Source organism: Hippocampus guttulatus, chromosome 20 (genome assembly GCF_054856545.1).
Source record: "Hippocampus guttulatus isolate MCC_2025c chromosome 20, RoL_Hgut_1.0, whole genome shotgun sequence".
Lineage (NCBI taxonomy): Eukaryota > Metazoa > Chordata > Actinopteri > Syngnathiformes > Syngnathidae > Hippocampus > Hippocampus guttulatus.
Genome location: NC_141280.1, coordinates 7,169,714 through 7,192,996, shown reverse-complemented (window position 1 = coordinate 7,192,996; position 23,283 = coordinate 7,169,714). Strand labels below are relative to the sequence as shown.

The 23,283-nt window shown below is 44.1% G+C and overlaps 1 protein-coding gene across 4 annotated transcripts in view; it reads right to left on the bottom strand.

The window, feature by feature from the left end:
• Positions 1-23,283, bottom strand: part of LOC147187808 (syntaxin-binding protein 5-like) — a 52,587-nt gene that overhangs the window by 22,126 nt on the left and 7,178 nt on the right. For all 4 annotated transcript variants that reach the window (XR_015097686.1, XM_086100609.1, XM_086100608.1 and 1 more), the window contains exons 4-6: positions 7,658-7,739; positions 5,821-5,921; positions 2,720-2,854 (exon numbers count right to left, since the gene is read on the bottom strand). Coding sequence is in view for 3 of the 4 variants with exons in the window: in XM_086100609.1 (XP_085956735.1) it covers positions 2,720-2,854; positions 5,821-5,921; positions 7,658-7,739 (318 nt within the window). In the remaining variant the exon portion in view is untranslated. The remainder of the gene's footprint in view (positions 1-2,719; positions 2,855-5,820; positions 5,922-7,657; positions 7,740-23,283) is intronic.

Below are 23,283 nucleotides of genomic sequence, written 5' to 3'. Positions count from 1 at the left end.
TAGCTGTGAAGCACTTTGTATTGTGCTCTGCGAAAATGCAAGAAATGCTTGACCAACGTAGTAGCCAAACACTGCATTTGTCAATCTTTCATGCCAGAACAATGCCGAATGAATTAACTCCAGAAATGAGCTTTATGTAATATTAAATCACACACGAGGTGACATGAGGCCACAAACTGCACAGGAAACAACCATGTCGCAAACAAGCTGTTGTCGTTGGGGGTTTTTGATGTCATCGGCCCGGCAGCTACTGCAGATGTTCACCACGTCACTGTGTGGCTTTTCCTAAAACGGAAGACGTGCTTTTTTTAACATACAACTGCCATATCTGGAGTTAACAGAGCCCTAGAAATGACAAGGAGGGGGAAAAAAAATCCATTGAATGTTAGCCACAATGTAGATGCCACACAAATTGCTAATTTGTGGGCAAAAAATATTGATGTGAACGGGCATTCAAATAAACATGAGTGAACGGACCGATGTGTGCAATTTGTGTACAAAATGCCAGGCACTGCAATATTACATCACCTGTCCGTGTGATTGAAAAGAACATTATAGCAAGAGCAATGTCGTTAATCCGCACCCGCTTCAGGTTGGTGAGCCTGAGCGCGGTCGAAAATGAAAAAGGAAAGAGGAGCCGGAGCCCCAAGCCAAGGCGCTCATGTGCAATGTGTGTCATGCTACGCTCTGAATGTTTTTGCCACTCCTGGCCCACTTCTGTGCCCGCTGACCATCATCTTGAATCAAGTCCACAAACACACACAGGCAAACACTTTAAGACCGCAGCAATGTGAGCGTACACAAGAGTCAAGAGTCTCATTGCCTCAAGCTAAAGCTGAACAATGCTACCCAGAGCCCTTCTGGATAGCTTTGTGCTGCTCTAACTAATAAAACAGTCAGACAGATAAAGATGAGTTTCACGCAGCTATTTAAAGCGACCCAATACGCAACAGTAATATTAGTAATTCCTTGTAGAAGATAAAGAATATATGCCTACGAGTACTGTCACCCTGTCTGTCTGTATGTGTTGCTTTGTTAAAATAACCATTCCTTAAAGTGTTGTTACACCGCCACAAAGATGCTATTCATTAGCCTGTCTATGATGTTCTCAATTATGTGTTAGCATTGAGCTAGCAGACTTAAAGGCAAAGGTATGTGTTTGTTTTCAATATTCCTTTTTTTCACATGCAGTTTGACAATATTTGCTCACCAGGAGTTCACTGCCACCATCCTAGGCTCGTACCATGTCTGGAATTTTTTGGGTGAGTCATGCAACTTTTAAACTCATCTTCTTTTGTCGGTGGACTTCCAACAAGCGTCGGCCCGGCTATAGCCCTGAGTACATTCTAATGTAATCGTAATGACGCATGCATATTGAACACCATTCCTGCCGTTAAAAAGCAATTTGTCAGAGAGAAGTCAAAGTTACTGCGTGTCCAGCAGCCCTTATCGCCCCTTTCTATCTCATTATTCGTATCTATCTTGGACCACTCCCCCCATAACGGCAAAAGCTCTTATCACCGCAAGCCCGCACCCTCCTCTATCCGCCCTCTACTGCGTACATGTCCTACCTCTCCTAAAACCACAACCCCACCGCCCATCAACATACCCCCACCCCTGTGCTTCCCTGCTCAACTCACGCCTCGTCTCGTCTCCCCCGCAGCTCAGACGTCTGCGTATAGCGTACAGTGATCTTGGCGGACACCTGTTCCAAACCTCCTCTGCTAGTCCCTCGCGGTGCACATGCACTCGCTCTCGCAAACGCAGACACGCGCGCACAGGAGGGGGGAATCTGTGAAGCAAAACGCTCCGGTGAATAATTTAAGCCTCTACAGCAGGGAAATAAAATGGAGCCTGTCAAGCTGACAGATTCATTGAAGGCGCTATAGGAAACATTTGGCTACCTACCAGTGAGAGTCTTTATATATATATTTTTTTATTTTTTTTTGCTGATCTAAAATTCCATTTCAACAATAATAACGTCTCGAAAATGTAAAATAGTGAATACGCAGCATCCCTGGTAGCACTTAGATGAGTCGATAGGCCACGGTGGCAATATGACTTTGTCTACTATTGAGTTCACGTATTGATCCGTACTTACGCCGAATACTGTGCCGGTGTTTCTGCACTGCTAAAACACTGGCCCTCCCCAAAAAAGTTTGCGATGTATTTTTTATTTTTTTTTTTAATAAACAAAAATTGAACTCGATAATATTGGACGCCCCCTTCATAAAAACACAATCACAGCCTTATGAAATGCAATATTAAGAACGATACAGTTTGTGCAACATGATTAATTGATGACTCCTTCTGGTGTGTAGAACTTGGGCACCGAGGCGGCAGTGAAGTGATGTAGTAACCTGCAGTCAAGTTAGTTGCTTTTCACAGAGGATAGAGAATATATACCGGGGAATATTTCTACATTTGTGTATTCATGTGTTGCTGCACTAAATGCCAAATATCCATTGCCTAAAGCATGCCGACACCGCCACATGGATGCTATTTGTTGGCCCATCTTTGATGTGAATGGACAAATGACATGATCTGTGTATGCGAATGCCAGACCGTTATTTTACAGAGTGTATTTGTAAATGGGCAAATAGAGGTTTGCAGTGCATGTGTATGTGAATGGTAAGACCGATGTTTACTGGTCGGATGTGTACGGATTACGTGTGACTACAACTGGCCAGACAGGCTAGCGGACGTAGCTAACACTCACAGTTCAATGGCTTTGTTCCACATGATGACGTAGCCTGAGAGCATGAACGACTCCACGTTGACGATGTGGATGTTTCCCCGTTCGGTGCCGATGTACAGCCACTTACTCTGGAAAGGCAGGTGGCAGAAGGTTATCCTGCCAAAGGAAAAACACACAAAAAGTGTTACGGGACAAAAAGACGGACAATGCTGATAAATCACGCCGAACACCGCAAAGATTCTTTGCCAGCCATCGGTTTCGAGTCTCCTCCCAGACTGGGAGCGTAATGAGAGGCGACTAACCCTTCTGTCCTCATCAACTGTGGTGATCCATTCATCTTCTCATCCCTTTTTCATCATTTTGCTCTTTCATCCATCTTCCCGTTACACCTCCAGACCGTCCCAGGAAAAATAATGTGCGACCTTGCTCATCTGGTTCCCATAATATTTCAGCGTTGATGCTTTTTGTATCTCCGGCTCTAGTCTCAGAGTATTGTAAAGACAAAAGCAGCCCGTGGGAACGTTTATTTGTAAATTATTTGAAAAAGGTAGTATTTACCTTACCTATGGTAGTGTTTAAGTTTAAAAATGGTTGACTAATTGATGCCCATTGTACGTGGATCGGAAAAATATCACAAATTAGATGACTTGACTGTCGTTCCTTCCTTCTAACGGAGAACATTAGCATTTTCTTTCTTGATTTATGGGGATGGGAGCATCCATGAATGCTCTGGCTTCCTGTTTTCACGCCAGTGCTGTCAATCCATCCATTGTTTGGAGTGGTCAAGACATGCACACACAAGCACAGACACACGAAAAGGCTAGTTGGCAGCTTGCAGGCTCGCTGGGAGATGGCAAGCGCCTGCCGCAAACACAACTGTGCCACCACGTCACGTGACAAAGACAGAGGGGGTTGGCTCGTGGCGCGTTAATTGTCATCATTTCTAACGGCTCAGGTTTATTTGATGGATGATCCACCGAGGGCCGGTGCTGCGCATGCCAAGTTAGCGAGTGTGTCAGCAGTTTGGTAGCTTGACCTTAATTGCCGTGAGTTAGAACGGACTGAAAGGCCAACGAGGCAATTGTGTTTTGTAATCAGGCCCAGTGCGAAGGCCTTTTGTAATTATTGTATACACTTGAAACTCAGTTTTTCAAGGTCAGGCAGTTTCACTTAGCAACATGAAATTTCGTAAGCAAGTCTTATCATGAGGAGACCCACAAAAAAAAAAAGTGATTGTGGCATGGTAGACTTCCTGTGTATTTTCAGGCACGGTGCCAGTCTGGGTATCGGTAACCTTAAGGGTAAAGTAGTAGCACAGAAGTTCATGTGGCAAATCCCTAGCCCAGAGGAGCGCCTTAATCCGGAGATGCTGCTGAGCCCAAATCTCCTCGCAGGGGTTTCAGTTCAGAAGAATCTAATGAGATGACAGATTGTGTACACCCCATGCATAACCTCCCAAGAATGAGAGCAAGAATGAAAATGACGTACTGTACAAGGAAATCAAAAATTCTATCGAACCAAGCAGAGCTTGGGAACGTTGTTTAAAGGGGAAACTTTGAAAGTCGCTTCAAGGCCTGAGCAGTGCAAGCGTATACGGAAGGGATTTTTTCCGTTTATTCCAGCGCAACTGAAAATATTGCCGCAACATCATCAGAGGCACTTTATAAGGTGGAAATGTTTTGAAATGATTAGCGTTTTCTCATTTTTTGTCTTAACCTCACAAAACCTGGCATTTCACCAGGGGTGTGTAGACTTATTATAGACACTCGACAAACTGATTCAATGCACGTTCACAGCTATGGCCAAGTCTTCATGAAGCTATCATGCAAGTTTTGGGATTCTGAGTGGACGCCTGCAATACCATCTTCCACTGTGAGAGAGGTTTTGTAAAAAAAAAAAAGTCCTCCCAAATGAGAAAAAGCCGGCTTTATCCGTGTGCGCTGACCCTAATGTCCGTCCCTTATTATCGCCCATCATATCAGCCTGCGTCCATGGCGACGTCGACATCTGCAGTGGCTTCCTGCCAGGCCACGGGCTGACTGGAGCATCCTACGCCACAGTGACTCGGCAGGATTTCTTCCTTTATCTCGCTCGCATCCCCGACGGCGCAACCCACAGACTGACTCACCGCTGTCTGGCGGAGGCCCAGTCTGTCTCAGCTCCGCCTCCCTTCCCTTCTCGCCTCGTTTCGGTCATCCCAAATGAATGGATGCCCGCGCCGGAGGGCTTTCCGCAACGCTGCGCTCGCCCGTCCCGACTCGAATTTGGATCGCTAGGCGGACAAAGGGAAGCTTCTGTCTGTGGTATATGCAAGTATGGATGCAATGTCACAGTGTGGTCAAGCGTGGAACTGGGGACTGACCCGCAGTAAAGAGTGGCTGTGTTCACGCTCGACGCTAAAGCTAATAGATACCTCAGTTTATTTAAAAAACTAACTTAAACGGGGATGACAAATAGTTGACATCTGTAAAGCGGTTTTCGCTTTATAGTTCGTTGTTGTTGTGAGGCGTGATTTAATGCTAACAACTGTCGCATTCAAAATGGGAATGTCTCAAGTTTACAGACTCCCCCGCCCGAAGCAAGACATCTCTCGGCGACGACGTTTACGAAATGTCAGAGGCAGTCAAGCGCCTCCGTACGGACGCAAGCCGCCCGGTAAAAGTCGCCGGCGGCCACCTGTCCATCATGTCATCGCTGCGTCAGATCACCGCTTCTGACACATCACCCGTCCCGCGACTTTTCAGAAGAAGGGATAGTAGCGCGTGATCCGATTGGTTCCGATGTCTGACCACGACGTCGGTGATTGCAGGAGACTTCCTTGAGGTCCTTTCTTGTCTTGCCCATCCGAAGATTACAATTACATATGGTTTTATATATTTTTAAATGTTAGTTCATCATACCGCATTTTACACATTTAGAGGGTAGAAATGGGACACGAGGATGGGACAACACATTATTGTCGTATTGTCTGTGCTGGCAGACAGTTGAGGTGTAATGGAAAAATAAGGAGTCAGGTATCCATGCTACAGACGACGTTAACCGTATCAGATGATCTCAGTAGCTCAACCGGTAGTGAGGGGGTGGGGGCAGGGGTCATTTTCACTTGTCTACCCTTCTGTCACCTCTCTCTGCTGAACTTGAGTGAGTGCAGGATAGCCGGTCTTTTTTGCCTCAGGTTCCACAGGTGCACTGTGTCGTCAGCCAGGGCGCTCACCAGCGCCCCCTGTCAAAAAAAAACAAAAAAAAACAACAATCTGTATTATGATGATATGCACACACAAAGTCAGAAAACATCTTGGGCACAAACATGAGTCAGCTGGCGCTCTCCCGGTTAGCCGTGATGTATATAAAAGTAGGTGTGTAGGAGGCACTAAAAATCATTTCCATCTTTCTCCCGGAGGGGTTCGATTGGGCTGCTGAGTCACAGTCACACACACAGTGTGTGAGTAGGGGAAAGAAGAAGAACTGAAACACTAATCACGCTCACAAGGGCTGCACTCGGTTGCGCCGAAATCTTTGTCATGCCTAATTAGTGCACATGGCAAAAGGGTAGGCCATTAAACAATCGCGCTGAAATGAAAACCTCATTCAGTGCATCACATTGTACGAATTGGGGATGACTTTTAACACAAGCTTGAGAGCAGGATTTTTTTTTTTGTCACATATAGTACACAAGAAAAAGTCTCAACAGGAATATATTAACGGATAGAAACGGATGACATGAGAGATTAGTCAGGATAGTGGTTATTTAAAATCAATCGCAATCAAGCTTTGTTGAAATCATATCGCAGATGAAGAACATTTTTTGGGCACGAGCTCTGACATCTCTGTGGACTGTTTTGCATTCAGGTGATACTGAAGGCTTCAAGTGCTTTGGTGATAAGCTCAAGTTTGTCACGAAGAAAAGTTCCGTGTTGCCTGGAGCGCCGAAACAGAAAAAAGAAAGTGTGATTAAATGATGTCTTGGCTCGAAATATTACATTCTGGAAAAGACTGCTTCTCAACATTTTCAAATGTACAGTGGACGGAGACGGCTGTAGAAATTTCTGGTGATAAATCTGTCTAATAACACTTAGGAAGGGTTGATGAAAAACTGCTTCTTGTTTTTATAGCTTTCAAACTATCATAAATAAAATTAACAACTTTTTCCACTCATGGAAATTTCACTTCCTTTTGTCAACAGGTATATTTTATAGTAGAATTTAGCCAATGACAGATTCCAGACTCAAAGCCTATTGAGAATATTGATACAGTCAATCAATGTAAGATCTCAGCATATGTGGTATTAAAGATTTAAGTGCATGGAATGTTGTTCCCAATACACTTTACCCATTGAAATTTGTTCAAGCCTCCCACATTAAAAACACGACTTTTTAAAAAAGAATACTACCACTCTGTAATATACTAGATGGGAAAGAATTAAATGGAATACAAAGCATAAAGCAGTTTGTGCATCATTATTCAATGCTGCAATTCATTTCCGTGTGCTGTTCCTTCCTTGTGCTCACTTTGGCCACACGGAGGCAGTATAATACCGTACAGTCATGCAGACACAAAGAATAGACTTTTTCTACTGCTACTAAGTTGCTGTGATTTTGATCTTTTTTTTTCATTGAGGATAAAGAATATATGCCTGTGAGCTTTGTTTATATTGTCTGTCTGCTTGTATTGCTCCACCATTTGTGCTTGAAGAATTAAAGCGCCATGACAGCAATGCAGTTAGCATGGCGTTTTCCATCACATGCTCGCATTTAAGCAAGTGGGTCTTAAGTCAGGCGACTCATGTCAAATGCCATCTCGATATTGCAGATTTTCACCAATCTTGTGTGGGTGTCAAACATATACCCTGCGATAATGTACCGCTAAAAGCATGTCGCTAGCCATGACGTCCGCTAACCAGAGGCCGAACAACATGATGTTTGTTTAAATAATAGCGTAATAACGCAGTTTGTTTCCTACCTCATTGATGAGAAACTGAAGCTGGATGACGGCTGCGCCACTCTCATGTTGGCAGTAACACTCCACGCCAGGACGACCGAACCTGGAGGATTTACGGTCAAGGAAATGGTGGCAATGCATTTGGAAAAAGTGTTTTTTGTGTGTGTGTGTGCGCTTAGGCGGCTGAGTTTGCACTGAGGCAACGCATCCGTGCAAGAAATGGCAGCCTTAGGACAGGAGACTCGGCATTTGAAGGTCATCTGCGGCGTGTTGCCCCTGAACCGAAGATCTGTCGCTTAAAAGAAAAAATGGACATGACATATTCAAAAAGAGCATATTCACTACTAGCGTTTTCTTAAAATGCTACAATGTACGACATGCTTGTTAAATTCAATATAGACCTCACGGTTGGGGGTGTTTAAGTTAATGAAATAAACACAATCACCAGTGGAAGTTGAACCCTGCAGCTGAGGGAAAAGTCATAGCGGCAAAAAAAGAAGAGCGCACGGAGAATAATTAGAAGCTCTTCGAAGGTGTTTCGGGTGAGCTGACTGATTATATTCCTTCATTCACTCCCTGGATTCAGTAAAGGGAGGCCATTTGTCATAGCTGGGAACAGGGGGGGGGGGGGGGGGGCAGATACGGGGATATGCCCAGCGGATGACAGCCCCGCTCATCATAATGTGTAGGTCTAAGTGTGTTGGCATGCGCGTGTGTGCTTTAGCGACGCATCAAAATATTGGCTCGCATATGGATTGTAATGCGCTACATTAACTATATGGACCACCGCTGCAGCCGCTTATTAATATTTCAAGCATCGTCAATGCCGCTTCTCTTCGCTCTCACCGGACATATTATTAGGCACACCTGCACGATGTCATACAGTTCATCTATCGGATTTTGAGCAAGAGGCGGCGCAAAGGCCCTTGCAACCAAGACAATTGTAGCCACTAACCAAACCCTAATGACAAGTATGATGCACACGTGTTGCCTGATAAGAAGTATGAATCCATCGCTGCACCGTTTGTTGCTTTAACTACATTCGAATAGATGTACATATAAAAACGACTTTCCTTTGTGCTCCCAATCAATGGGCAGGGGGAAGAAAGTCACACAATTTGTAGAGACATGCTTGTCATTGGAAAACATTCAGCGAAAAAAAAAGAAAAAGGGGGACAAGAGTCGCTGTTTTAATTAACATTTTAAAAAGGGCCAAAAAAGCACCCAAAAGTCTAATCAGGTTTTGCTCTCCTGTAGAGCCAGACTTTGCTTTCAGGCTATAGACAGACGCTCATGTCACTTATTCAGTAGTCATGTCCATAATGGTTCCTGGTGGAGGTGTATTATGACCAACTCAATTGGGGGTAGGGGGGTCAACGGTAAAAACTCCTGCTCAATTCTGCAATAACATCGATTTTAGACACAAATAAGCAATAAACAGCCAAAATACGGTAATAATGTACAAAACGGGAGCAGTGACATTTTATTTTCATCAACCCAACCACTTTTGGTCTCCAGAAATTCATCTCTGAGATTAAGTCTTTTTTTTTTTTTTTTTTTTTTGCTGACTAATCACGAAGCTCCAAGATGTAATGAGCACTGTAAATCACTCGGCAAATGCCACATGCTCTGGTTTAATCAGTGATACCGAGGACAGAAAGAGTTTCCGCGCCACAAAGACAATCGGTAGGCTCTCCGACTGGATTAAGCGGAGACCTTTCCAAGCAGACAACCGATTTGAGATAAGACCACGACATACTGCAACGGCATTTTTTTGATTTAAGTACAGTGTAAGCAACTACCGTTTTCCTGTCCGAAAACAGAGCCCGCTAACCATACTCTCTCGAAACCAAGTTTCCAATCTGTATGATTCAGATCGAACTGGATACAACTGTTTCAAGTGGAAGAGAATTTTTTTTTTTGCACTAATCGTAGGTGTTGACTTGTTTTTCAACTGGCATAACCCTGGGTAATATTTCATTTGTGGTATATTTAACGTCGTTAGCTCATATAACTCATTCAGTACCAGCCAATTCTAGAGCAAGTCTGAAAAGACGTTTAAAAACGTCTTTGGGAGTGAATGAGTTAATAAAAGCTCCCACACTGTGAGCTGCAACAAATTGTAACGACTCCCCAGAGTTCGACAAGCATTCCAGAATTAACTGTACTCTATTATTTTGGGTTTGGGGTGTTGAGTCCCATCGCAATTTAACACACAGTTCAGTCAGTCAGAACGATTCATCTTTTATTTTACACGCTTTCTGTCCCATGTGAGGATGACATGATTTTATGCTCGAAGACTCGGTTCGGAATAAAAATAGCAAAAAAAAAAAAAAAAAGGCGATTAAAAATAGAAAGCAGTCCCATCGTGTCCCGATGGATATCAAAGTGAAACAATGGCAAATAAAGAATGCATGTCAGCTTCGGGCTAAAAATAAAACCTGAGGAAGATTTTACGCGAAGCAATTTTTAAAAGCGTGACCGAGTGCGCCTCTGGTTGCATCCACGCGGGACAAGGACCGGACGGCTACACGTGTCACACTTGCTGACAGGAGCGGTTTCTCATCTCTCTCTATCCCAGTCGCTGCAGGAAGCCTCCTCGCTGCCGCTAAACAGTGGACAGGCGAGATCGCGGGTAGCCAAGGCAGCGAGCAGGCGGAGAAAACAACACCCCCCCCCCCCCAAAAAAAATTTAAAAATGGGTCATCTTCACATCTCGTCACGTGCCGTGAAATTCTCCAAAGCTGTTGCGGAAGATTTGTTGTCTTTTTGTCAAACCGCAAGGAAGCCTCATGAGATCCGGGCAATGATTTGGCCATTGAAGGATATTTGGTTTCAAAATGTCAGCATCACTTGATGCTTGTTTTGATGTCTTGTTACGCTCACTTTTTTTCCTTGACCGATTAAAAATCACGCTCGGTTGGGTTTTAACTCGACTATTTCATTTCTTAGCCTTCGAAAAGTCGTCATATGTAGCTTTTATGTGGACCCTTTTTTTCCCCCCTTCGGTAAGTGAAATCATGCCACACTTGACCGCTGACCATTCATTTGTCTTCAAAAAGTCTGAATTTGATTGGTGTCAGTGCTGTCATTTCCTGCACTTTTTGAATCCCAGAGTGGAAATTATGTGCCTGCGGTTTTTCACTCTGGCAATTCAAGGCTCTTCCCATTCTTTGCCTTCAAAAATTCAACAATTAAAGAAAAAAGAATTACAGGCAGAACATTTTGACCTTATTTCGTCCTTTAGTATTTGTTTAACTTGAGAATATATATATATACAGAATATATACTGTATATATATATTTTTTTTACTGGGGTTGAAGGTTTTGAATGATATGATCTCTGTCTTATGTTAAATGTGTTACTGTGGCGATCACGGCGGATTTTAAAAGAGCTTAATGTCAGCCGCTTCAGTCTCCCGGCTGTTTAATTGGTCGGCCCCCAATAAGCATTGATAACGGAATCGGCATTTTTTTTTCAATTCCCCGGAAACAAGCGATAGCGAAAGGGGTGCGAAACAGGGGAAGCGGGTGGCTCGAGAGAATCCAAGAAATAAGAGAGGGAGAAAGAGCAAGCCCGGAAGCTGCTATGACGTTGGCACCAAAATTACGTCAAAGCGAACCACTCATGCATCAACCTGCCGGCGTTGGGGGATGGGGGGGGGGGGTGGCTGCTGAGCCCGCCACAGACTGGACTCGAAGACAATAGCGAGGCAAAAGAAATACAGGAAAGACAGGTGGAAAAAAAAAGACTAAGATGGGATTTAATGCAGAGCACAAAGCAGACATCCTCCTCCATCTTGACCTCACCCCCCCCCCCCCCCCCCCACCTCCCCCGAACACATACTGATGCCCTGCAGATGTTGACAAGCCTGCTGAGGGAGCCTCATCGCATTCCTCCGGGCAGCCTCAAGATCCAACACAGCACCGCAGAGCACACTCAAAAGCAGGATAGCATTGAGCTTCATCCTTGCAAGGTAGCTTTTTCTCTGTTGAACCCTCTCTGGGCAAATGACATCAACAGAGGGTTGATGTTGAAATGCAATCTGGTATTTTGATCTCGTCGCTTAAATCGCCAACCCGGCAAGATTATTTTAAGAATCTTGCCAGGTTGACGATTTCCCAAAGTCTTCACTTTTATTGACAGGAAGTTTGGACAGAGGAAGCCGTCGAGAGGCTCGAAGAATAAACTTTTACGAACATTTGAAGGCCAAACTGCCATAAAAATGTGTAACGTGAGGGATAGTTTTAGATTCCAGTATTTTTTGCACAGGATGGAGTTGCTACAATGGTGAAATTAGCATCCGGCGGTTTCCAGAAGACCCCGTCAGTTGAGCACAGGCGATAAACAAAATACAAAGGAGGCGATTTGTCGTTACTCAGCGCACAAAAGGAATGTGACAGACATTTCGGCAAAGATCAAATCCAGTGTACCGTTTTGGACAAACGGGATTTTGGTCACTGGCAGGAAGCTAACTTGCAGGAAGGTAACCAGACTTGTGGTGTTAAAAAATAAATAAATAAATAAATAAACAGCCTTATTTGGAAAAAGTACACAAAGCAGATGTTTATTTTGCCAGTTGTATTAGCTAATTTAGTATTTTTTTCACAACCTTAGCAAAAGTATGGGAACACTTTGCTTTGATTACATAAAACTCAAGCTAACGCTAGCTAGCTCTTTTCACAGCCTGATTTTTGTTGTTCTTCCAATAAGTAAATGAAGAGCTAATCCATTTTGTTTGCAGATACGTTTTTTTTTTCTGCCATTGTTGACAATTTAGAGTACTTATAAAGTACTTTTCGACTGAAGCTCGGCCATGAATGGATGTATTGGTCAGTGAGGATACGGTACTTAGCGCTGATGTCAGTGAAAGTTGAAAATGCTGTAAGTTGAGCTTTAACCAAGCCTGCAGCTGTCGCTTAGCAACAGCGGGAAGAATGACGACAGGCGGGATACTAGCTGGCAAGCTCACAATGCTCTACAGGGACAATCTCACTGCGAGTCGGCCGGACTGACACGTTCTTAAAGGGCCACGCGACCTGTTTGTGCGACTCGGTTCCCCTCTGTGAGCTGCCAGATTGTTCTGCAAAGCCATCAATAAATGGCGCACCAAAGGAGCAGCGGCGTCTGCGCGGCCCTCATGAATATCGGCGTCGCACGTGTGGAAGAGGACGCGGGGGTTGATGTCACGCGACGACGGCGGGGCGCATGCAAATGAGGCCACAGACAAAATTCCGATTTATTTGTTCGGCGCGAGCCTCGTGTAAATAATTTCCCCAGACGCGTTTGAATCATCATGCAGACAAACAATTTAAGCGGCATGCGGCATGCGATGAGCATTTCATCGGATTCTATTCTCATTTTGGAAAACGGATGAATAAACGTTCTTGTCTTTGGTACAATGTGGGGCTGCGATAAAGATACATATTACACATATCAACAATCCTGGGTTTTTTGGATTATGCAAATTCTGACCTAATTTTAAATTATTCTGATTGCAAACAATTGCTTGGTAGATTTTTTTTTTTGCATTACTAATATTGACAACCGATTCGGTATTGATTAATCATTGCCCTTGGCCTACATTTCCAAGGGTTTTTTTGTTCGTTTGTTTGGGGGTTTTTTTGGGCGACGCCATTTAATATGGACTGAGCGTAGCTGCGAAATGTGATGACCATATCAAAGATTTGCAAGGGCGAGTCATCACTACTTGTGGCTTTAATATATTATTAAACAATGCGTATAAATGAGATTCCCGCAGTACGACTCACAGTTGCCCTTAACGATGATGTGAATCACTGGCGGTTCTTTCTCATGAATAGTCATCAAATGTTACACAATAATTTAAGTCACTCTCACTGACCTGTGAAGTTCAACAGGAAAACATTTGGTTGCATTCGACCCACGGCTTTACTTCGATGGGTAGGGGCCCGGCGGTGGTGTCAGTGGGGGGGCAATTTGAATTCAATTTGAAATACCGTAACCACGCCGAAGGACTGCCTGCTCAGCCTATTGTAGTAGTAGTAGTAGAAGAACGGCCGCCAATTCAAAGCAAAGCGTTGGAAAACGATGACACGTGGATTGCGGTTGAGTCAGAGACTAAAATGAAGAAAGCAAAATCATGAAAATATATTTTGGAAATTAACTGACTGAAGGAAGGGGAGGTGGTGCCATGAAGGAAAACGATGAGCGAATACGTTGAGTCAGCAAAACAGCCCGTGGCCATAGCAAAATGACGACGTATGAAAATGTGACAGGAGAGGTGAAACAGAATGAGATGAGAGGACGGAAGAGCAGGATAGTGTAAATTAAAGTGGTGCGCGGGGATGAATCTTTTCAGGGCGAGGTTTTCATAACACACAAGACCGTGAGTTTTTAAGAGCGAGTCGTGTTTTATGGCAGGTCAAATTTTACCGCCATTGGCCACTCACACACAGTGGAGACAACGCAAATTGGTCACAGTTTAGCACAGTCTAGCATACAAGTTTCAAATCCATCCATCCGTTTTCCGATCCGCTTTATCCTCACAAAGGTCGCGGGGGGTGCTGGAGCCAATCCCAGCCATCTGTGGGCAGTAGGCGGGGACACCCTGAACCGCTTGCCAGTCAATCGCAGGGCATACAGAGACGAACAAACATCCATACTCACACTCACATCTCAGGAGAACTTATGAGTGTCCAATCAGCCTGCTATGCATGTTTTTGGAATGTGGGAGGAAACCGGCGTACCCGGGAAAAACCCACGCAGGCCCAGGTAGAACATGCAAACTCCACACAGGAAGGCCTGAGCCTGGATCGAACCCACGGACAACCTCTGCACTGTGAGGTTGACGCGCTAACCACTGGACCACCGGGCCGCCCTCCAAGTTGCAAATTTGAATCAAAATTAAAATGACATTGTGATGCGCTAGAATGTAATTTTCAAATTGCAAACAGTTGCAATTGCAGGGGGAAAAACAATGAGAAGTCAAGGGTCAAGAAAATTTCACGGGTAAAAAATTATAAGACGACAAAAAAAAAAAAAAAAAAAATCAATACCCAAGTACAAAGTTCTATCATAAAAAACTACTTCATTTTCCCCAAACAGTGCATCGCCTTATCGTTTCAAAATGTTAGAAGAGGGCCTTGAAAAATTAATCGCATATTAAATCCAATCGTAATTTCGAGCAAAAAAAACACTTGGAGCTCAAGGTAGCGCATTGTGTGACGGGTATGAAAAACATGTCGAAGAATTATTAATTAGTCATCTCTTTGTATAATTAAGGCCTTATTTCTTTTCTTTCAAGGATCCATGGACACATTCCAACCAATAGACTGCAACAAGCCCCGTTCCGCCCATTACATCCCATATCGCAACCCACAATAACAAAATACTGATCAGTTATTGGAATTAGCTGGACACCTTATGATTCCATCAGAAGAAAATAAAGCTCACTGCCTACATGTCTCATCAGATACAGGAAAACAGGTGCATATTTGAAGCAACACAAGCAAAAAAAAAAAGTGAGCATAATTTACAGGCTCATGACTTGGCTGCAAATGAGAGTGAGAGAGAAAAAGAGTCAAGTCAAGGAGTAAGTTTGCCGCCACTGGATTCCCTTGTGTCGATGAATAATTAAAATGGGCACTGGGAGCCAACGCGTGCATTTAGATGGCTTTATGTATTACCCTCTCAAAAATGCCAGTTGGGAGGGGGGGGGGTGATATGGAGAAAAGATAATCGTGCCAAATTAACCTTTAACATATTCGCACTGTGAGACCATGCAGCGCTCCACAGGGTGTGAAATGAATTCGCTGTGTTAAAAAAAAAAAAAACGACTGCTTTGACAATGAGAAAACTGAACGACAGTGAACTCCCACAAAATTGCAGGTTAGCGCTCGTGCCCAGTCCATACAGGTCGTTTTTTTTTCTTTCCCCTTGTGCGGTAACATAGCAGCTGTTGAAGGTTAAGTAATACTGGAACAGCGATGCTAATTTACATAAACCTGTCAAAGGCTTTTTAACATTTTATGTGAGCATTAGGCTAGCGGACTTTTGATAGAGAAAACGATATGGTTTGATTGAGCAGTTTCGTTTTATGGGTCAGATTTACAGCAAAATTGAGCTGGGAGTGAAGCAAGCACACTTGGCATCTTATTTGTAGAACTATGCAAGCTCGAGAGTGAAAACAGGCGCAAAAAAAATCCTTTCAAGAGCATCTTTTAAGAGATTTAAGTGTGTTTTAATCACTTTAAATGTGTTCAACAAGGATTTGCCGGACCAAACCATAACACAGCTATTCCTCATCATATTTCATCAACAGTGTGTATTTTGTGTGTGTGTGTGTGTGTGTGTGTGCGCGCGCATAGCCTCTGGCGCTGCTATCAAACAAATCTTTGCAGCTTAGCCACGCTTGGCCGCCAACAGAAAGATTGTCAGTGAGCCGACCAGCAAAAGAGCTCGTGATCCTCTTTCAAGGACATGTACCTATTGGGTGCCAATCAGATGGTAGACTTGACTGACAGTAGACGCCTGGATTAAGGAAAAGGTTCTGCATCCCCCTTTGTCACAAACACAGCAGGAACTGTTGCGGAGACCCTTCCGTTGTTGACTGATGGCAAAGACACATTCCGACCTCACGGAACCCTGTCATAAACCGAAGTTGCTGTACTTTGATTAGTTGCATTAGCCTGACTTACGACCTGTGAAACGTGATGTATTTATGGTCGGGAATGATGGCGCGTACCCATCTGTGCATCGTTGCAGAAGTCAGAAGGCTGGGAAATATATACCCTGGCCTGAAGACGTTTTCCGCTAATCCACTCTCGTGCGTTGAAATCATTGTTAGCATTTTCAATCTGCTTGATCTATTCCTGTTATTTTGCGTGTCTTTAGCTATACTTTCATCTCAATTGCTTTTAGGTGTTTGATTCCTTAGTTTGAAGGATTACACAAAAAAACATCACAACTTATTTCAGTGTCACTTGGCAAGTCTGCCAAAGAGGAACCCAGTCAATTTTGACAAGGACTGAATAAACGAGTCCACATGACAGTCCACCTGGATTTGGAAATCCTGCAAACATATATTTTTCAGTTATTTCTCTTTTCCTACTGGCTTTAGCTAGCTAGCTAAATGGCTCGCTGTCCCTCTCGATTGATGGCTAGCTAACCAGCTAGCTAGATGGCTACCTAGCCAGTTAGAGAGATGGCCAACTCGCTAGATTATATGAATGGATGGTCGGACAGGCGGACAGACAGTTTTCCATGAAACAAAATGGAGAATATTGATTGGATATCCATCTTAATTAAGTTACCGCTGTATTTTCATTGCTGGTCAAACTCTGGTCTTAATTTGCACGTCCTTTGTCCCAGCGAGTGAGCCGCTAGCATGAAACATTAGCGACACAGGATGACAAGATAACGTGTTCGTGCTCCTCGACAAACTTCATCAGCCAATACTCTTGCGGTGCCTCACAACTAAGACATATCCGCGCATTAGCGAGAGAAAAGGACGATTTAAAGTCCTTCGTCGACTTTTAGCTCACAAGCAGGGATGCGCGTTTCGCTGAGTCATCAGCAAATAAAATGAGATAGAGATGCAAATGTGAGGCGCTTACTGATGCATCCAATTTATTTGCAATTTTCCGCTATGTTTGACTTCCAATTCTTTTGCTGAGTTCCATCAGACAGATAATGTGTCATTAGATAAGAGTTTCAATGATGAACGCTTCTTGCGGGAACATAACGTCCCGCACAGAGTCTGGTCGTGATGGTCAATGTTGGGAAGAGTGAATGGACAATAGGTTATTAGTTAAAAGAAAAAGAAATGTGGAGAATATTATATAACCGTGACAGAGCCAAATTCCAACATTCATCGCCATGAGATAAATTATGAACAGTTTTGGCGTTAAAGGTCGCATTCAGGTTTTGCTGAAAAACTGAACTGAAAAATACTGAATGTCTCTTCTATTTTGTTTGAATGTAAGATGGAAATAAATGTATCCGGCAGGATAGGGTCATGGAATGATTCTCAATATTATCGGACTAGTTTAACGTTCTTTGGAGTGTGCGAACAAGCGTCAAATTCATTTTGAAGAAACGCCACGGAAACATTAACAGAGAGACCTCTGGGAATAATAACCCCACAGGTCTTACTCAAAAATGATTTCGGGGACTTGTGTCAGAGGCAAAGAGCTGTCGCGTCGCATCAGCGTCCAATCATCGCGAGCAAACAAAAAACCCTCGTCCAAACACAAATGGAATCCGAAACTCGCGCGCAATATGTTGACAATGCAAACGTTTCTCTGCAGACTGGCATTTGCTCTACCTGAATACTCTGAAAGGCACCTCCAGTAAGGCACTCAACACAGCGTGCTACAATGGCGTTAGCCATTAAAAATTCATGCCACTGCAGCAACAGTGTCTAAAAATGAGCACTGGGACCAGCTGCTGATGAGCATGCAGAGAGCTGGGGACACAGCGTGATTCGGAGGCTAGTACTGTCTCCACAATGTCAATTTATGAGTGAGACCATAGAAAATCCTTTTGCCGCGCCATGTAAGAGCATTGCATTACAGCGTGTCTCAGCCACTCGAGAGACCGACCGACACAACGGGGTAGCCCCCGCCTGATGCTAACGGTGTCGACAAGCGAGGGTTTAATGTGCTCGCCGTTGTCCTCACTCATCGTTTTATCAGCAATCAACGCAACCCGCAATTTATTGTGGAAGCGAGAGCATCGCCAGGCGGCCGACAGCAAGAGAAATCAGGCCAAGAGAAGCCAATCAAAGCTTAATGGGGGCCCGGCGGTGCGGCTAGCCGAGACCTCTCGCGCTGCGTGCTCATCATTTACATCCACTGGTGTCTGCGAGATAGCGAGGCCTTGTGGCTTATCAAACAAATTAGTTGCTTAACAGTCAAAATCAAAGTGGCCGCGAGCAAAGCTGCAAGGTTATCCCTTCAGCTTTCCAAGGCTGCGCTTGTTATGAGTCACGCGAATAAGAGGACCGTTTGGCGGCTTGGGCTCCGGACGTGGCTCTCATCCCAACTGGAGCAAATCGCCTCGCTTCCAAATTCTGTAAACCCCGCCCCTACGCAGCACTGAATCACATGGCGGAATGGACGCAATCTCTTTTTGGCTGCTCTCCATGTACAGACGCTTCTTCTTTGCCGTGAAATTTATTTTCCTCCTCTCCATTTTTCTCAACTTGCAGCCCTCCTGTTGCTCGCCATCAGTTCTGGGTTTGCAGCACCAGAGACAAACCAAGGATACAGCAAAGGTAATGAACACTAACTGTCAAACTATTCTTACAATTGACATGGCGTCAATGTAGCTACAAGCCCACAGTAACGCACACAATTTTCTTTTTAAATGACTCCTACACTTTGTCTGGGAACGTCAAAACTCCCTTGTCACAAACAATCCACCGCACATACCTGTATGTCTCAACGATTATGGAGCTGTCTGCCGAGAACCTTTAGCCCCCTCACCCCCGCCGGTCCCTCCCGACCTCGTTTACATCACAGCCACGCTGCGCTCGGATCGGACAGAAAGGCACAAACAGCCCCCCGGCCGGTCTTGTGCTGGACGTAAACACACTCATATGCATATACTGTATCACACAAACACAAATAAATACCAAGGAGCTGCGGCGGGGGAGGGGTTGAGTGTATGTCAGCCATGTGGCAAAGCATTAAAGGTTGAGTCATGTCGTCATGGGACACATGAGTGTCTTCCCTACAGGGGTCTTGGCATGATGGCAGATTTGTGTGTGTGTGTGTGTGTGAAGGGTTTAACCAGCAGGGACGAGGCCGCACGTCAAGATTCGCATCGCTCTGTTTGACAGGCGGCGCTAAGTGCCAAATCAGGAGCAGAATCACAGGCCTCCACCACGGCCAAGCCAGCAAAAGGCCGCTTGGACGCACTTAAGTAAAGTTCAGAACAAAATGGCATCTACTCAGGCTGGCATCCGCCAGGCTTAAGGGTAAGTCCAGGGGTATTCACGCCCTCACTCCACTACCAGCACAGTTTTGCACTGGAGGAGGGAAAAAAAATTTAATTCTCATTTGCACAGCAAGAGGAGGAACCTGTGCATGAGTGGTCACTCACCTTACCTGCTAACCATAACCCATAGCCCAAGCCTATCTGCTAACCCTAACATAACTCTCTGCTAACTCGCTCTAAACCATCCCAATGTTTGCTCTGGCTTTGTCATACTGAATGCCAAACCAAGTACAGGTTTGATCACACGGCCAACCTCGACCTACGAAGTTCAATCCTATCAGTGAACCCTAACCCTGAGGTCAAACTAACCATATTCGGGTTCTGCCACTTTTTTCAGAAAAACTACAACAGCTGCCCAGTGTCTACCAGAAGACGTCTTGCCATCTCTAATCATATGGTTCGATGGTGCAGTCCCATGCCAACTGACACATTCCCAATTTGATATCGCTTCTGTTGTTGAGAGCGACTGTAGGTTTTTTTTTATATGCAATTATTACAAATACAGTACAGTGAGTCTAGAAGATTAACCTCAGGTTACAACACAAAACAAGACCAATGTCATAAAAAGAGTCGCTCATCAGCTTTTAAGTTCTGTACTGCATGATAAGTGTCATAATTTTAACAAGATAGCATAACGGTGCCGCTGCACTGTAATCCTTTCTGACACAGGAAATCAAAATCAAAATGTAAGTAGCAAGAATAATTACATGTATCTGTGCTCTCATGAGAAGTATTTTTCCATCATTTGCTGAGGTAGCACACACACAAACAGACATGCTAATGTGAGTCGAATCCTTGAGGGCACTGCAGGCTATTTGGTGAAGTTAAAAGAGTACAAAAAAAAAAAAGTAAGAGGGGGGCGGGGGTGGAGGAGAAGTCAAATATCAAGTAATAGTATGTTCTCCACGGAATGCCCGAGAGCAACATTATCCACATGGCCAGACCGGCTGTCCAGACTTGTTAGCGACTGCAGACGCAGACGCTAATACTCTCCAGCTGGAGTTGTTTAGAGGAACACGAGGAAAAGTAATAGCGAGCCCTGAGCAAAAGAAGGTAAGTGCACGGCGGCGCAAGGTTCCAGCGAATATTCCGGACGAAATTGAAGCACAGAAGCGGAACAGTCATATCGGCAGCTACTGTGTGGGCTGGAGAATGGCTGCGGAAAACAGATTTTTTTTTTTTTTTTTTACCTGCACAGACACTTTATGTTAGCACTTGTATTGCCAATTACAGTCTGTGAACCAAATGGAGTACCACCAAAAATCATGAGCGTCACTGCAGAAGTTTAGGCAGAGCGTACTAAATATGGAAGAAAATCACTCCTGGAGTCCAATGAGAGGAGTCCGATTGCGCCAAGTAGCACAACAACACCTCCGCAAATCTAAAAAAACATTTTGTTCAACCCCCCCCCCAAAAAAAATAAAAATAAAAAAACACTGATGAGCAAAGAATGGCTCATTTCTATCTTAATGACGCAGCCTAACGATGCCTGTCGCTAATTAGCTGTGTCATTTTAATGAACGGCGAGACAATTAGCGGATGGATTGATAAGTCAATCGCGAGAATAAGAAGACGTTTGATTAATTGTGAAAGATGACTCCTGTACCATGCAGTATGTTTCAGCTTAATTGTCTACAAGCTTTTTTCTTGTTTTTGTACAGCCCAAAGTGGCCGGCGGGTGGGTTCAGTTTTATGTTTACACATAATGAGGGCTTTCATCACATTCTAATGTAAAAGCATGGCATGCTGGTCAGCTAATTGAATATTTTGCTTCCATTTTTTATTCCAATTAAAATGAACTTTGTATCAGGCTGGCTGATATTTCTCCGGAGATTTGCGTAAACAGGAGCAGTAACGGAACACATTTTTTTCCCGAAAGAGAACAAAATAGTGCAACAAACCAGACGTTTGGATTCGGGTCAATTGCATAATGTTCCTAGCTTGTGCCTTAATAAAGTTTTTTAGCTACATTTGCAGGACGCTCCGAGTCATTTTCACTGTGAAGCGCTATCCAATAAGGATTTGGCTGAATATGAGCAGATAATGTGAATTCAAACACTTCCAAATTCATCCTTTGCTGCATTTGTCAACTGTAATGTTATCAATAATTACAAAGGGACCCGTTCCAGTCGCACGTCAGTATAGCAGCGCAGTCTACTGCAAGTAGAGCTTTGCCAACATGTCGAATGACGAAATTCTTTTCCCATTTTCCGCTGGGCCATTGCTTTGTAAGCGCAGCCACAGACTACGCGGGAAAGATCTTTCCGAACGTGAGGCTCCGATGTCTCCACTGTCTGCGTGCATCGCCAAGGTAATTAAGCTTTGCATTTTTATCGATTCAGCCAAGTGAACTTCTGTGTCGCTGTCGTGTATGATTAGCTTGACGCTGAATTAAGGAGCTGGCGTAATGTGAAGCCTTTATCATTGGCCAGACAAGAAGGCTATTGATGTATAATGCTCGGTGGCCAGCAAGGCCTTCGCTGCTGACCTATCGGAAAATTTGACCTGCATTCCAATTCTAACATTTGTTCCATCAAGTCCCATTATGTAGTCACAATTTTGGGTGCATTTTGTCACTCTCTTCTGCCTTTGTAATCAGTAATGCCGCTATATGTAACAAGTGTCGCTCTGACCTGTTACTTTGGGGTTTTGCTGAAACAATAGCGGAATATTCACAGCCAGAAAAAAAAAATCCCATTTCTAATTTGCCAACAGAGCACGCAAGCAAAAGTGTGGCTCATTCAAGAGAGTGAAGAAAAGACTGTTGTTTGGAGTATTTAAATGTTGCCAATTTTAAATCAGTAAAAGCCTGAGGGTGACCACGCATTGAGGAGGACGCATGACAAACGCCACACGCGCACTCACTTGAGGAACTCGACAGTGACGAAGCCGTGGCGTGGTCGCACCGCGACAGTACAGGAGGATATCGAGCGTGAGTCGTAATCGATGGGCAAGCTAGCAGGCCACACAAGTGGGTCAATCGACTGCTGCAGCAGAAGCAGAAGCGGTGGTCGTAAATCCTCACCTGAGAGCAACCTTTTTGTCCTTTAGCTTCAACATTGTCTTTGAAAAAAGATGGTCAACACTGGAACCTGACTTGCCCAACCTTCAACAGAGAAATATCTACACAACAGATTCATTTGATATGAAAGAAGTCAAATGACACTTTCTTTTTTCGCCGAAGCAATCTGCTTGCGGAAGCACGAAGCATCCAGGAAATCCTCCACCAGCGCTGCATTATCGACAACTTTGACAAGCGGCGCTTATCACAAGCTAACGCTAATTTGTGCAGCCAACCAAACTCAGCCCTCAAGACGTCAAATTCTCTTTTCCCCATTGAAAGAAACGGAAATACATTCACCCGTCCCAGCCTCCTCAAAACAGCCAACGAAAAAACTTTGCAATATTTGTTTTGGTTTCGCATTCGATAATATTGCGCTGTAAAAAAAGATGTAGTAATAACAAATTAAATAGAATGCAAAGAATAACATTGCAACTATCAATTCGCGTTAGCCTGTTCATGGTGTTTTGCATTGGGCGTTAGCATTAAACTAGCTGAAGGGAAATTTGGTGGTTGTTTTACACGCAAGGTGTCATTCTCTTTGTTTTATTTTCAGTTTGACAATTGGCTTAGGAAAATAAGGAAAAGTGTGTGTATGCGTGTG